Source organism: Drosophila arizonae, chromosome X (genome assembly GCF_054131065.1).
Source record: "Drosophila arizonae isolate 15081-1271.41 chromosome X, UAZ_ARI_1.0, whole genome shotgun sequence".
Classification (NCBI taxonomy): Eukaryota; Metazoa; Arthropoda; class Insecta; order Diptera; family Drosophilidae; genus Drosophila; species Drosophila arizonae.
In genome coordinates, this window is record NC_142927.1 from 2,945,001 (window position 1) to 2,962,022 (window position 17,022).

Here is a 17,022-nt window from a genome sequence, read left to right on the forward strand (position 1 = left end):
TACCCTGATTTCCTATTTTCAATGGGTTCAGGGTATAAAAACCCTATTGAAGCTAGGGATTCAGAATCAACGGAATATAAGAGGATTTCAAATAGGCTCAGGTAGTAGATCTCCAGATAATATTGAAACTAACTGCATCTAGAGCCGACCTGCTCCACGCTACTCTGGGTATATGCATATATCTATATAGCTGTACATTCAAATACCGCCTGAGCGAGCATCGTGCAGTCGTTGAGGCCCGCTGGCAATATTCTGAATGATCTTCGCTCGATCACAATTCCAAGTTTGATTTTCACACATTTCGGTGAACTGCCGCCGCCGCCTCTACCGCAACACGCGATGCACGCACCGGCTCTTTATTTGCATACGAATACGCGTCGGGTATTCGCTTATTCGCTTATTCGCATTCGTATATTCATTTAGTACTCGTATATTTGTATTTGGGCTTTAGTAGCACTTTATTATTTATTCATTGTTAAGCTGAGCTTTAGTTGCTTTTGTTGTTGGCTGTTTTTTTTTTTTTTCTTGACACTTTCACTTTTCTCATTAAAATATGAGACCGGGCCGAGACTGGTTTTTTTTTTTTCAGCTGAGAGGCAATATTACAATGCGTTAACGATTATGCGAATGTGGATCTGACTATGACCCGATAACATATAAGGAGATTTGTATTATCATATGACTTACCACATATGTCTGTATCTCATGTCTATGTCTCTCTCTCTCTCTCTCTCTCTCTCTCTCTCTCTCTCTCTCTCTCTCTCTCTCTCTCTGTCCCTCAATCTGTCAATACCTGATCAGTATGTCTCTCAATGCCTCTCTTTTAGGCTCCACATCTCTCTCAATCTCTTTCCTTCTTTCGCCCATCCTTTGCATATCAATCTCATTTTATCTCTCCTTCTGTCTCTCTGCCTCTATAGCTGCTTTATGCCCACTATCTCCCTTTAATACTATAAACTTCAACACCTTATCTCTGCTTGCTCTCATCCTTTAATCTCTCTCCCAAACTGCGTCTCTCCTTCTTTCGCTCTCTTTCGGTGTAATTACATCTCTGTCTTTCTCAGATATTTCTCTATCTTTTTCCGTCCCAATTTATGATATCATTTTATCTCTCTTTTATCCCACTCGCTCTTACTCTCTCTCTCTCTCTCTCTCTCTCTCTCTTTCTCGACCTTCTCTCTCTCTCTCTCTCTCTGTCTTTCTCCAGTATTTGTCTACCTCTTTCGTCCCTATCTCTCTCTCTCTCTCACTCTCTCTCTCTCTCTCTCTCTCTCTGTACCTCTCCAGTGTTTGTCTACCCTTTTCGTCCCTATCTCTCTCTCCCTCTCTCTCTCTCCCTCTCTCTCTCTCTCTCTCTCTATCGACCTATCTCTCCTTCTCTCCCTCTCTCTCTCTCTCTGCATCTCTCTCATTCTCTTTTGTTTACTTTTTACTTATTCGACTTTTTTCTTTCTTCGAGCTTATTTAGTTAAGTATCTAGCACACTTATAGGATATCTACTAGTCGTGCCAACACTTCGAAATTACTTAATTTTCGAATTGTGTCAACCTTTATGAGTACTCAACATCGATGCATTTCAACTCTTCGCTACGAAAATGAACTGAAACCTGTTTCCCATTTCGATCTGGCACACGGTGAATTCTTCTTGTCTTCTGCTTCTTGTCGCATCTTCCGAAAATGCACTTTATTCGCCCTTCGCATACATATACATACACATCATACACATGTATGTGTGTATGCCTCTGCATGAGCACACACACACACACACACATTGCCCAGCTCATAATTATGGAGAATTCCAGTCGTGCCTGCACTTTTTGGCAGTATTTATATACCTTGTGTCCAGTAGCCCAGTGGGGTATATTGATGCGGGCAGATGAAAATATATGTGATACCAAATTCATGATATATGTATATGAAGTAGATTAGAGCTAGACTTTTGTTGTGTCTCTAGAAATCTGTGTGAGAGCCTGAAGACCCTTTTATATTTCATTGTATATGCATAGCTCGAAGACTCTTGGAGTTAAGTATATCATTTTTGGTATATAGATTCCCATATAGAATACACATATGTAGAAGAAGTCCTTTTTCGGATCCAACTTTAAGTGACCTTTGTAAAGCTGTCAATTTTGCCATCTAGCGACTCTTTTGGAGCACTGATTACAGGGTATTCTTTGTTTGTTCCAGTAGATTCAATAAATTTCATTTTAGATCTTCAAGAACCGGTTTCTCGTCTCCCAGCCGCACGATAACGGTAAAGCTCTAGCAAGCATTGTGGTTGTATTTTCCCAACTTTTCATGTTATTTCGCCTGTTTTTGGAAAATGGAAAATGCATTTGCACGACATTTGGAGATCTTTTGTATTACACAATGGGCTTGCAAAACAAACGAAAGAGAGTGGGAGTGGGACAGCTAGAGGGAGAGGGAGAGAGGGAGAGAGATGGGACAAGCTGTTTTCTGTTGTTTGCCAAGTCGAATCGAGCTTTGTGCCTCAAGACGAGGCTAAAATGGTAGCTGCAGCTGTGACTGCAGCACATTCAGGTATATATATGTGTGTGTGTGTGTGCGAAAACGGGTCAACAACAACCAAAACAGTTGCCACAAATTAATTTGTGGAACAAAAATCTGAAATTCCCCCCTCCCGCTTTATAGATGAGATTAATGAACGGAAAGTGAGTTTAAGCACCTTCATTAGCAGCTTTTACATTTGTCACGGTATTCACAGTGAGTGAATGAATGAATGCCCTTTGGGCGATTGATTGATCTGCGTTTGATGATGCGATGAAAATTTGTTCATTCATTAATTTTTAATCAATTTTTCATCTTTACTTGAATTGTCTGACTACCATTCATAGTTGTAGACATAGTAATAGCCAATTGCAATTAATTCATTCATTCAATTTCTCGATCTAGTCATTCATAGTATTCATTTAGTTATGTTGTATGTGAATTCATTAGTTTATTCATTTTGCTTTCCCATTCATTTTGATATTCATTTATCTTGACTTGTTTTTCTTTTCTCTTCTTCCTTGGTTGATTCATTATTCATTCATTCATATACAATATATTATTCAAGAGTTCATTTGCTCTTTTATTTTTTGTGAGTTTAATTTTTCTCAATTTTTACTTATTGATCATTCATTCATTCAAAGTATCGAAATATTCATTGGCTTCTTTCTTTTAAATGAATATTACATTTAATTATTTATATTTGTAGCATTCACGTTAATTGCCGAGTTCTATTCATTTTTATTGTTCTTCATGCGTTTGAACTAGTTCTTGTTATTCATTCATTTTAAGTATTCACTTCGCTGCAACTTCCTTCCGACTATTCACTTGTTCACTTCCTTGAGTATTCAAATTATTCACTTATTTTTATCATTTATTCAATCGCATTTGAATTCACTTTTTTTAAGCTTTACTCTTTCTTTTTTTCTTTCCCATTTCATTTTTGTCTGTTTTTTTTTTTTTTTTTTTTGCGGCCAACTTTTGCAACAGCAGCATAACATAAAATAGCAACAACAACAACAACAATAGCGACAACGACATTCGTTTGTTAACAAAATGCTTATTACAACATCGCCGATGACGCAGGGCTTTTTCTTCCACTGTCCAGCAGAGACGGCGCAGCAGCGTCGTCGTCGTCGCTCTCTCTTTGGAGCGCTCTCTCTTGTATTGGTGTACTCAGTCACTCTCGCTCTCGCTCTCATTTGCTTTGTGTGGCTTGTGTGTGTGCGTGTGTTGTCTCTGCTGCAGCACTTTCGTTGCGCTTGCTCAAGCTAACGGTAAAAATTTTGCACTGCCTGTGCTCACTTGCGCTTTCAAGCAGTCGGCTGCGGCTGCGCTGCTGACGTTAACGCTTGAGCCTATGCTGACTGAGATTAGCGCAGTTATTGTTACTACGTTTTGGGCTCTCGCGCTGCCGCAGCCGTTGCTGCTGCTGCTGCTGCTGCCGCCGCTGCTACTGCGACTTTTTGGGCTGCGTTTTTGAAATTGTTAGCATATTTTTACAGCTGGCCAAGACGCGCAGCCGCAATTCGTTGCCGTGCGTTCATGCCAAGCGGTCGTCGCTTGTCGCAGCTCCCAAAGCTAACCAAAATCATACGGCCGCCGAGTGTAAAGCCCGATACGCACTTCCCTCCCACCACCACTAACGCGGCAGCCTTAAAGCCCGCCGTCTCGCTCGCACCAGGGCTCGCGTGTGCGCAACGAAAGTAAAAGTGACAACAGCAGAAAGAAAAAAAAATAACAACAACAACAGAAATTATCGAAAAAGAAATACGAAAGAAACAACAGAAAATCAGCGACTGAGAAATTCTAACGGTTTTTAAAAAGCAAAGCGGCGCTCGAAGCAGCGCTTATTACACAACTGCCACCCGAAAGTGAAGAAGAGCAAAGCAAAAGTAAAATCAAAATCAAAATCAAAAGCAGAAGCCAAGTTCGAAGCCGAAAAGTTGAGTTTTTTTTTATGTGCTTTCTTGTGTGATAATTAAAGCTCGGTATATTTTTTTTTTCTTTTTCATTCGCTGCGTGAAAATGACTTAAGCAAAGTGTTTGCAAAGAAATTTACCAAAAAAATATATATACATATAAAAAATAAATAAAAGATCATAATAAAAACGAAAACAAACGACACAGATTTTGGAACTTAATATATATTTTTGGAATTTCTTATACCCACACATACACACATTTTTTTCGATATTTTTTCGAGTGAAAGTGAAGCAGGGCAGGGCGAACGTGCCCCATCAATTTGTGCGATATTTTTTTTTTGTTGTTTTTTTTTTTTTTTTCTTCTCATTTAAATCATGCCGCTGCCACTGCCGCTGCCGTTGCTGCTGCTACTAGCGCTGGCAGCGAGCGTCGCGCTGGCGGCCATTGACAGCAAGGACAACAAGTCCTCGCCCATCATCAGCCCCGACCAGCACAATGTCATCAACTTGAGCCTGCAAACGGAGACTAACAACATCAACAGCAACAACCAGAGCAATGGGAGCAGCAGCAGCGAAGCCAACGTCAGCTTTGATCTGACGCGCAGTCAACGACTGCGTGATGCGCTCAACGTCTTCGACCTATCGCTGCTGGCGTCGCAGTGGCCGCGTCTTGAAGCCACACGCATGCTGAGCACCAACTGCACAAAGGACATGCGCAGCTACCTGCACGGCTTGACCGACGCCAAGATGTGGGCTGTCAAAAGTGAGTACAAGCGTCACAAGTGGGAACAGTTAGTGGCACTATGCAAATGCAAGTGCAAATGGGAATAGTTTTTTGTGCTGTGAATATGAGAACACGCAGAGCTTTTATGCGAGGCATTGAGTAGCCTGGGAACAGTTGCCAAGCATGTATGCCAATGAGGAACGGGAAGAAGTGCGCTAGTTGTAATTGGAATCTAATATGAATATTATGGGAAATGTTATGAAACGAAATTCACTGAATATAATAGTATTGATTGCGCTTGGAAATGACAACAGTTAGCTCTCGAATATAGTTGTCATAGTTGATATTGGGAATAATTGTCTAGTGGGATTGATGCCAATTGGAAAAGGCATCGTTGTGTTATATTTTGATTTAAACGGAAGAAGGAATACTCGATAAGCAGAGTTAATTTTAAATAGGAATCTGCTTACAGAATAGAAAAAGGGAAGAGCAAACTATCCTAAGATTAAAATATTTTATATAATTCAAATATATTTTATAATTATCTCTTCCTTTCCCTCTCGCTTTAATCTTAACTCATCGATTAGGAAACTTTAAAAACTTACCATATTAACAACTTAATTTTGGATAACATATGAATATATTTGGTTTTTTGCTTCAAGCATACATTTCAAGCTGACAGATATTTCCATTGGGTAATCCATAAACATCAAAAATATCGAAACTATCGAGCATTATCCATTAACTGAGCAATCAAACAAACTGCCAAATCATTTTCGATTAAGTTTTATGCATCGATAGGTGTTGTTGTTGTTTTTTTTTTTTTTTTTTTTTTTTTTTCTCAGATACGTATATTAAGATATTTTGTATAAATTGTATGGCTTACAGCTCGCTTGGTGTTGTAGTTGCTGTTGTTGTAGTTGTTGGCTGTGTTGGAATGGCTGCATGTGAACGTGTCGTTTGGTGTAGCGCATTCTCAACATTTCAAGTTTTTCGGATCTGCATAGAGTTCGGTTTGGTCTTTGGCTTTATGCATGCGCCGCTGGCTGTGGACGCCCAAGGTCGCAATTAGTTCTTGCCCGACAACAAACAACTTGCAACCAGCAACAACAACTACAACAACAACAACTGCAACTTAATTGTGCATTGTGATTTAGTGTTTAGTTTAGTTTGAATGCTCGCTCAGCCAAGTGAGAAGTGGGCATATTTGATTGCCAAAATGTTCAATGCTTGAGCATTGATATTATCTCTGTCTCTGTTCAGGTCTGTGGAGCTCTGTAGAGCCCTATCTGGCTATTAATGTTGCTAGAGACTTGTGATGATGACTTGGACTTATTGCAAATAGTAGCGCCATCTATGGATTAGTCTTAGAATTTTGCTGTCGTATATAGCCCGATCCTATGATATGTTTAGATATTTGAACTCTGGAGAGGGGAGTGTGGCATATCAGATATATCTGGAATAGTTTTAAGGCCATTCTAAAACTCTCAAAGGATTGTCATATGTCATGTTAGGGGCATTCCTAGGTTCAATGTAGACTTGAGCTCTATAATAAATACATCTATTTATAACGTAGACCACACATTGACAATCTTTAAGATTGCTTTAGTGAACCAAGTGATGCACATTCGATAAAGTCCCTAGCTACAACATGAATGAAAATCGGAAGAAAGAAACCTAGAAAATATTTAATTTTCCTGTTCATTTTCAAGATTTTTGCACAAATACTTGATAGTGTGAAACAATGAAATATGAAGTATTACGAAAATTACAAATGGTGCTCTTCCGGCTGTAAAAGTAGTTGGCTTTATTTTAGCAAGGCAACGCGACGATCCGTTGAATATAGAGTCTCTGGATTCCACACTTCTTCTGCGATTTATATACATACAAAGTCTTGATGATCCACGCCCACAGCTGAGCCGCGTAATCGTATGGCACTGCCCTTGTTTGACGTTTCAAATTTGTGAAAATATTCATATCCAAAATAAATAATAAAAAATAAAAAACAAAAAGAAAAAGAGAAAAAGAAAAAAGCCAAATTCGATTTGTTTTTTAGACCGTGAAAGAGTATTATGCAGTCCGGCCAAGTCGGGCGTCCTTGTTGTTGCTGCTCGATTCGATTTGGTTAGTAATTTACATTTGGAGTTTTCGGCTTTTTGGCAAATCGTTTGGTCATTATGTCAGCCCGCCGAACAATGGCGCGTTTGTAACTATAACTGTAATTGGATATTGCGCATAATGCAGCCCGGCATATCATATCACAAATTTGGGGGCAACGCTCAGTCGCGCTCGCGCTCACGTTCACGTTCACTCCTGTCAAAGAGTTAACCAAGTTAACCAAGAGCTGAGCTAGCTGTCTAACTAGTTTGCGTCACGCTCATGTTCTCTGCCTATCTGTCTATCTGTCTGTCAGAGTTGAGTGGGCAGTTCATCTGGCTGTTAGGTATTCTGTTATTTATTGCTAATGGGATGCTCGAGCCGGTGCTGCCACCTGGCCAAATGCAATTTGGCAATTCTTGAAGAGCAAATCAAATGTTTGGCAATTGCTCAAATTTAGCATAAATTGATTATGCAGATGCTAGCTGTAAAGTTGCTGTCAAGTTGAGGTCATGGAGCTGTCACCTATGCGAAAAACTAACTGGGAGCTGAGCATTGAGTGAATCGTATATAATCTTAAGATGAGAACTAACATGTGCTTTGACATGCACATGCATTTCCCTTTTGATTAACAATCACGGGAGACCAAAGCTGCTGTCAACAGTTAGAAATTTACAACATATGGCAACACTTGGCCAAGTTAGGCGATTCTTGAAGGCTTAACATGCACTTTAACAGGTACGTGGTAGATTGCAAATCAAGCACTTCTTTCACTATGAAAAATTAGCTCAATTTATAAGCTAGTTAGATAACATAAATTTTAACAGCAGCTGTCAAGCACTTAACACGAACTTTAGCAGGTACCTGGTACCTAGAAAATACCGACTTCATATGAAGACAGAATCTAGCTTGACTATCAAATGTCTGGCACTTGGCAGCTGGCTGTCAAATGGGTAACATGCACCTTAACAGGTACATGGTAAACACAATGCACTGGCTGACAAACAGCTGCGAATTCGACTCCAGCTTGTTGCAAGGCAACCCCAAATGATGAATAAATGTTGTGCGACTAGTTTTTGGGTTTTTTCTCCTCTCTTTGGTTTCTTTTGAATTTGGTTGCGCCAGCGATTGGAGTGCATGCCACGCCCCCTCCACTGGCCAACTGGCCAACTGACTGACTGACTGACTGACCGACCGAGCGGGCCAGCCCGAGTGACTGACCAACTGACACGAGTGAATGTGAGTGTGTCTTTCAGTCTTTCTGCTGGTTATGCAATCAATTAACACGAAAACACATTCAAGACGAGACGCAAAACGAAAAAGAGAAGAAAAAATAAATATAACATCATCAACAACAGCAACAATAACAACAATAGTATTTTAGTTGCTTTCAAAGTTTCACTGACTAACAAGTAAGAGTGATCTCCTGTTTAGTAGGTAGTGAACGACTAGCAAATACCCTGAGCTGCGGCAGAGCATGCAGCGCACAGAGAGATGGGAAAGGGGAGAAGAAGGAAGAGAATAACATGAAATTTAGCAAAGACAAGAAGAAAAGACGAAAAAGAAGAAAAGAAGAGTTGAGAAGAGATAGAGAAGACAAAAGAAACGCGAAGTGTGAGAAGTGTGGAAAAAAAGTGGAGAGAGAGTGGGAGGCAGAGAATGGCTTAAATAAAGAATGAGAAGAGAAGCCAATAGATAGATTAGAGGTAAAAGCATAGAAAGCCGAATGGGAAGAATGCGAGAAGAAGAAGAGAAAGACCTTTTCATAGATAAAGAGTTGTAGAGCTGGGAAGGGAAGTCTTATAGCATAATAGACAAATATGTATATATGTAGTATTACTTCCGGAGAGCTCCTTCCGAAAGAGAGTTCGTACTATTGAAGGATCAACGTGTGCAATGTGAATCCTCTAACTGCTATAAGTTTCAAGGCTGCACTAGATCAAGAGGGATATATATGCATAGAAGTATGTATGAGACTTCAAGTAGATCAAGTTCCCATCTGCCTGTTACATACTCAGTCGCATGGACATAAGACCCGGTTCAATGTTTACAGGGTATCAGCGTTTAGTTGCTTGTTCTATGTACACATATTTGTGTTTGATTTATTCTGTTGCTCTTCTCCGTTCGCTCTTCACATTGCTAACCACATTCATTGGCTTGAACTAGCTCTAATTGCGCTCTAAGCGGTTTTCTGTACTCTTGGCTGCTTTTGCATTTTGATCACGTCATAGCCGAAGAGACTTAAAAGCCAAGACCAGCCAGCCTCAAGTGGCCAAGATCAATGGCCAATCATTCAGGCTTTTGCCCAGCTAGACGTCTACCTCCAGATACCCGTTACCCGTACCTCCCGCCTGCCAAGCCTGTGATTGTAGCTCATGAACTAGTTCGATACTCCGATTCATATTAAGCAACGAATCCAATTTTAAGCTTGCAAATTAGTCGAGCCGAATCATGTCGGTGCATAGGTCAGGAATTTGTTGGCACCTTTTATGCTGTAATTACACCTCTTAACTAGTTCCAAAGAACTAACTTTTCGGCATAGCTGAACCACACATTAAACGGCTTTGGCTCAAATTTATGATTGAGATCATTCACAGTCATGAATCTAATTACTAATGTCGTTCGAGTACTATAGTGGAACTACAGCTCTTTTGAGTTTCCGAACTAGTTCCGACCATTTTTTCATGGAAATATCATTGTAAACTATACAATAAATGTGCAACAATTTTTATCCGGCATTTCGCGATGCAAATTATCATCAACGAACTTCATATTGATGTTGATTGATTGCTTAAAATGATTTAATGAATTTGTTATAATTTGAAATAGCTCTTAGACACGTTTTAGCCTAATTAAATAATGCAAAAATTGTTATTTCTTTTTTTCTTGTTATTACCTCCCACATATTAAAATTTCTTATTACGTATTTCTTATTACGTAGACCTCATCCTGCTCAGTTTTTACGTAGCAATACCAGGAAATACTCGTAATGCTAATGCTAATACTAATTAAGCAAAGCATTTTCTTTGTACTTTTCGCCTTGCTCAGTTTGGCTTGAGCCGATTATTTAGTAATCGGTGCACAATGTTCCCTTACTTATATCGATCCCATGCCAAGAATTTAAACATCAATTTACTTTGATGTTTGAGCTGTTCTGCACATTGATTTAAGTTCATATAACACCGAATATATAGTTATAAATATACATGTATACATATACATATTCATATATATAAATATCGCTGGACATTTCCAGATATCCAACTTGGTTCTTTAATTCATTATAAGCCCAGTATATGGGTAATTCTATATAAAATACCAGCTTGATTATGATTTCTGGGCCATTGAGCATACTCTCAATATACTTCAAAGTATCAATGTTATATAGATATATCTCTTAAAATGCATAGCCATGTACATCCATAATTATCTCTTGACATTTCCAACTGAACAAATACCCGAAAAAAGTTTTTAATCTACACAGATCCATACAGAAAGTCTGTATGTATTCTGTAACAGTATTTCCAATTGATTTGGGTATTTCTTATATTGATATACATCTCCTAAAATACATAACCATGTACATCCATAATTATCTCTGGATATTTTCAACTGAACAAATACCCGAACCAAGTTGTTAATCTATGCAGATCCATACAGATTATCCAATTGATTTGGGTATTTTTTATATTGATATATCTCTCCTAAGATTCATAGCTATGTAACCAAGTTTCTAATCTATGCAGATCCATACAGATTGTCAAATTGGTTTCGGTATTTTCTTTCACTCTTCACACATAATTTCTATGTAAGTGTCTTACATAGAGATTACTTAGATTACTTAGTTCGGGTGTCTGCTTCGCTGAGCATGCTCTCACTACATCTACCTCCACGAATGCCACATATCCATCTAATCTCCAGCTATATTGAATGTCAACTTGGTTTATCATGTTTTATCGTCGCTCTTTTGATTAATGTTCTAAGCCGTTGCATTTGGCGGCAATTACGCTTCGTTGACTTTCGGCAGTTTGTTAAAATCAATTGGCCACCAGTCTCTACCCCCTTCCTCTTTCCCCCCTTACCCCTCACTACAGCAATTTCGACGCAAGCCTCCCCGTTGCATTTTTAAGCAGTTTTTTTGCTATTTTGCTAGCTCAACTTGGCGGCTGACTTGGCCGAAGGCCGCATAGCTCGGCTAGACTTGGCTTTGGCCTGGCTCGAGCTGCTTTGGCTGGTTCTGGGCCATGGCATGTGCGCAAAATCCTGGCAATGAAATGCAGTTGCTCTCTTTTCCAGTTATGGCTGTTGCTGCTGCATGCTCGGCCAAGGTTGTGTGTGTATGCGAGTGTGTGTGTGTGTGTGTGTGTCGATAGAAACGTAAACAAAAAAGTGCGAGCAAGAAAACGCAATTGTTTGCCTCCACTGAGCATGAGCCGTAAGCTGGAGCGTGGCTTACATAAACTTTGGATATGCTTATGTTTAATTTCGGTTATGTACAGCTATGATGTATGTGTGTATGCCCATGCTTGTTGTGCAAACTTCCTGCTGGCTGCTTTCGCATCAGTTTCTCAGCTTCTCTATTATTTTCCTGGAAGTTTCGGTCTCCACTCTGGCAGCAGCAATTGCAAATTTTTGTTGTCGATTACCAAACGAAATCGTTTTGACGCTGACCTCGTCTTGCATTTTGACGAAAAGACAATAAAAAATATAGATATATGTGTGTCTTTATAACAGTTACAATCAAAAGCCCAAATTGTTGTTGGCCATTCGACTGCAAATTGGCAAATGGCCTGTGGCTCGTGCCTGGCCTGTTTTTATTTTTATGCATATATATATATATATTTTTATGTTTATTGCGGACAATAGCAGCAATTTTTAGGCCAATATACTTAGACGAGTGTGGGCTGGCTGGCAGGGTAGGCGTGGCAGCTACCAATTACAGTCTTTGTGCAAAATGAAACGTCACGCAACATAATTTCTACTGCTTTCCCATTGTTGTTGCTGCTGCTGTTGTTGTTGTTGTTGTTGGACAGCAGCAGCAGCAGCAGCAGCAACAACAAATTAAGAAAAAAGAAGAAGAAGAAGAAGCAGAAGCAGAGACAGTCAGACATTGCACAACAAATAAACACGCCAAGTCAGCAGCAACAACAACAACAACAACAACAACAATTGCAGCCTGTCAGCCTGCGCTGGTCAGGCAGCGACGCCAACTGCGACGTCGACGCAGCGCTAAGCTTATGTAATTTAAGTTTAATTTGATTGTTGCAATGTCTTGCAGTTTCTGTTGTTGTTGTTGTTGTTGTTGCTTTGGCAAAAACCAAATTATGGCACAGGCAAATGTGCGTTCATTCAAGTTGCTGTTGTTGCTGCTGCTCGTGTTGTTGCTGCTGCTAGCAGGCACAATAACGGACCAAATTGTGTGGCAGCCACTTTCAACTTTGACCGCGTTTTTCCTCTGGTTTAATTTCAGTTTTGTTTCGTTTTCGGCTTTATACACAACAAAAACAAAAGACTTAGGCAACGAACTTGCGCGGCCAGAGCAATTTTTCTTATTATGCTTTTTTTGTTGTTGTTGTTGTTGTTGTGTTATTGTTGTATTCGACGCAATTTAAGCTGGCACTTGATCATGAATTATGGCGTAAAAGATCTGTTGCAATTCCCGGCCGATTTCCATTTTCATTATTGTAGAGCGACAAATTTTGTTGTTCGTGAAGCTGCGAGAAAAGGAGATTGGAAAAAAAAAGTTGATAATTATGATGATGAGCATTTGATTAGCTTAGATTTAGATATGGGCTGGAATATGTGAGAGCATATATAGAGATTAAAATGGAAAAATAGCAGAGTAGGAAGGACTATGATGGAACTTCTATAATATATGATTAGTTCATAGGAAAGAGGCAAGTTTCGGCTCTAACTGCAGCTACTTCTACATATACAGATAAACAACTATGGAAACGGCAAATCAAAGTCGGTGCTGGCTTCTTTTCAGCTTGTGGGCAAGCTTAGCCTGAGTTATTGGATCTTGTCTACTATTCCTAGTAGCATATATCTAAACACTCTGACTTAAATATTCTGCCAGGGACGCTAAACACTTTGATCTAGTGTTCATGAGCAGTTAGAGCTGTATGACCCGCAGTATAATTGCGCTGCTATTATATTATCATCTTACCTCCATCTTAAATTGCTCATAATATGTATGCCCTGAACCCAGTGCTAATGTTAGTTTAGGGTATAATGCTTGTGTGAAAAGGTATGTAACAGGCAGAACGAGACATGAGTTCTACTCATAAAGTACGTATACAGTCGAGTCTCGATAATTCGTAACCCGCTAAATCGAAAGTCGCGATAAATCGAAGAAGAAAAGAAGAAAATTCTATTCCCTTGAAAGGAATTCGTTCTCAATAATTCTCGACAATTTAAATGTCTAAATCGAAAAAAAAAAGAATTCTAGTGTATCTATTTTATATTTATATCTATCCCTCAGTATATCCGTATTCATCTATCCATCTACAAAAACTAGAGCCTTGAAAAACAATCTGTAATTGGAATATCAGTTCTTCTCAGAGCTCAGCTCGATTTCCTAGTCGGGCAGTCCCGACTGGAGCACTTTATGAGTTTCCTCTCTAATTCAGTTTGCTTACTTATAGAGATCCACAGGTCAAGCTGCTGCTGCTGTTGTTTGGCCATGTTTTCATAACATAATCGGTAGTTTATTAGTAATTCATTTCGCTGCTGTGATGAATATGATAATCTCGTGGAGGGCAACAGAGTGTTGAGTGCGAACCAGTTTCTGCACATTACATTCGGCGGCGGGTTCGGCTCGATTATGAAAGCGCACACTTGATGGATGCCATATTTGATTACACGCACATAATATTTGCACTTGACTTGCAATTTGGGGCCTGGCCAGATGCTCATGATGATCGCGATGATGATCACGATGATGATGGTGTGACGAATATCGCTTGAAGCAACGAGCTGGGCTTCAATGCTCACACAAGTGCTTATGGCCGGACTAAGGCGTTAATCAGTCATCGGTAATCGGTTATCGTAATCGTGATTGCAAGCGCTTATCGACCTTCAGGCTTAATGCGTCGAGCGATCTTGGCTAGTCTATGGCTTTAGTTAATCAAACGATTTCTATGTCGCGCTCGTTGCACTCGAAGGTTCCTTCAGACCGATATACGTATATCTATATATTTAGTGTAGCTATATACATCTATACATACACATGTATATCGCTCGTGCCTATGGCAAGTGCAAGTGCATTCGTTTCGCTTTTTGGCTTGGCCCCATTTGGCGACTTGACACTGAGGCGGGCCGCGCCGGGCCAGACCGGGTAAAAGTCTTGTCCAAAACAACGCGTCGCTTCCGTTAGGTAAAAGCCAATTGGCACGTGCCTCCAATTGAAGTAGTCGAAATTGGAATCGCTTATGAAATTGGCTAACAGCAACAATTTGCATGCGCCCTCTATTTGGGGTTATTGACCATAATCGCGTTCGGGCCATTTGATAATTACGCAGCAGGCAGCAGGCAGCAATCACAGCTGATATAACTGCGCAAATGGCCAACAAAAAAGGCCAGACCAAATGGCCAGATCGATGGATCGACTAGGCTATATCAGAGACATAAACGATTTATTGCTTTTCCTATTGTCAATTACAAATTATTGAACGTAAGTGCGTCATATGCGGTGCGAGTGGAAGCTATGAGAGCTACACTGGAATGTGTACAAAAACACATGTAACACATAGGTCTTATAATACGCTTATATGCAGAAACTATTATGGACTTGAGCTTGCTTAGCCTTGGAGTGCTTACATGTCAAATTTCGTACGCCTAACTGTTATAATTCCCGAGTTCAATGAGGCTGTGTAGGAAAAGAGATTGGGGGAATGAGAGAAATATATCACATGAAGTTTGACTTAGCCTTAGAGCACTTACTCACCAAATTTCATAGATCTAGCTAGGATAAATCCCGAGTTCAATGAGGCTGCATAAGGGATGATAGAAGAGAGAGAGAGAGAAATAGCGAGAGATATATACGATACAATAGACTAATAAGCCATTTTCTTCAGGAACTGTACATAAAATAGTCAATTTTATCTTATAGCTTTCCCTGCCCAAAATCTGTATATATCTATCGATGTTGTATAAGAAGTCAGAAAAACCTATTAGATTTTCCCACAATATTAAGTTAATTAATCAATTCATTAGAGTGGGTGAATCGATTCAGCAATTGCTGTAATTAGGCGATAGAAGTCTTCAGCTCAGCTAATGTGCGATCTTCGATCTATAGAGGATGTATAGAGAAATATATAGTATATACAGATCGATAATTGAATTGTAATTTTCAGAATGACTGTTTGACATTTGACTACAAGTTCATCAAGACGTTGTTAGGCTAATTATTCTGTGGAATGCCATTAGCAGTGTTAATAGTGTTATTAATGACACTGCAGCTGCAGCCCTGAGCCGAGCTGAGCTGAGCCAAACGAGCTCAGGCACATACGCATGTCTCTCTCACTCTCTCTCTCCCTCTGACTCCCGCTATATACATATATTCCATCTGCTACGCATATTACGCAAAGCCTTCAGATCATGCAGACCTGTGCTGTGAGGCGCAGCCTCCATTGGGGGCGTGGCGGGGCCAGGTGAAATACCAGTTAGTCATATACCGAAAACGGGTCGTCACTGGCAATGGCTAAAGTCGAAGTTGATGCTGCTGCTGCTGCTGCTGCCGCTGCCGCTGCTGCCGTTGTCGCTGCCGCTGCTGCTGTTGCTGTTGCTGAAGATGCAGCTGACCTTGTGCTGAATCTGCGCCAGATGCGAGCGCCGAAAGAGACTTATGTGAAACGGATTTATAAATGAAAACCAAACAGAAAACAAATCAAAAGCAAAGACACCCTCCATCTCTCTCTCCCTCTCTCTCTCTCTCTCTCGCACACCTACCTTGTGTCTGTCGCTTGCGAATTGGAGCACGAATTGCTGTCAATGTTCGCGGCGAAAGCGCCAGCGGCAATTGTTGCTCCGAGTGCTCATCATACTGTTGTTGTTGCTGCTGCTGCTGCTGTCGTTGACAGCGTGTGTCAATTGTCCAAGATTTGGCAATGTCAGCGTGGGCGACAAAACAGCAACATATTGCTCTTGAACCCCAGCAGCAATAGCAAAGATTGAGACAATAGCAACAACAGATAATAGCCAGTGTTGCTGGTGGGCGAAACAGCAGCAACATATTGCTCTTGAACTCTGACAACAATATCTATATAATGGCCAATGTTGCTGGTGAGCAACGCAGCAGCAACATCTTGCCTTGGCGGCAACAGCAGCGGCAGCAATTCTTCTACGAGCAACAGCAGCAATGGTTGGCCCCACAGCAACAACAATATCGGCAGCTGTTGCTTCTGCGTAACACAGCAACAACACATTGCTCTAAAGCCTTGCCGGCAGCAACAGCAACAATTCTTTTACTAGAAACGACAGCAACAACATATGTCATCAACAACAAGCGCCAACAACAGCAACATATGTCTTCTAGACCGCGACAGCAGCAGCTGAGGTAGTAGCAACATAGGCTTACTTGTTGCCCAAGACAGCAGCAGCAGCAACATTTTGCTCTTGAACCATAGCAGCAGCAGCAACAACAACAACAACTTCTGTCCAACATTGACATTGAAACTGACGGTGCGTTGTCTCAGTTTCACGACCTGAATAACAAATGCAATGCGGCGCGGCGGCAACTGTTGCTCTTGTGCGGTAAATTGTAAT

The 17,022-nt window shown here is 40.4% G+C and overlaps 1 protein-coding gene across 1 annotated transcript in view; it reads left to right on the top strand.

Moving 5' to 3' along the window:
* Window positions 1-3,903: 3,903 nt before the first annotated feature.
* LOC108618015 (uncharacterized) overlaps window positions 3,904-17,022 on the top strand; it is a 30,717-nt gene continuing 17,598 nt past the window's right edge. The window contains exon 1 of the mRNA XM_089472929.1: window positions 3,904-5,196. Coding sequence (XP_089329055.1) covers window positions 4,809-5,196 — 388 coding nt within the window. The 5' untranslated portion in view covers window positions 3,904-4,808. The remainder of the gene's footprint in view (window positions 5,197-17,022) is intronic.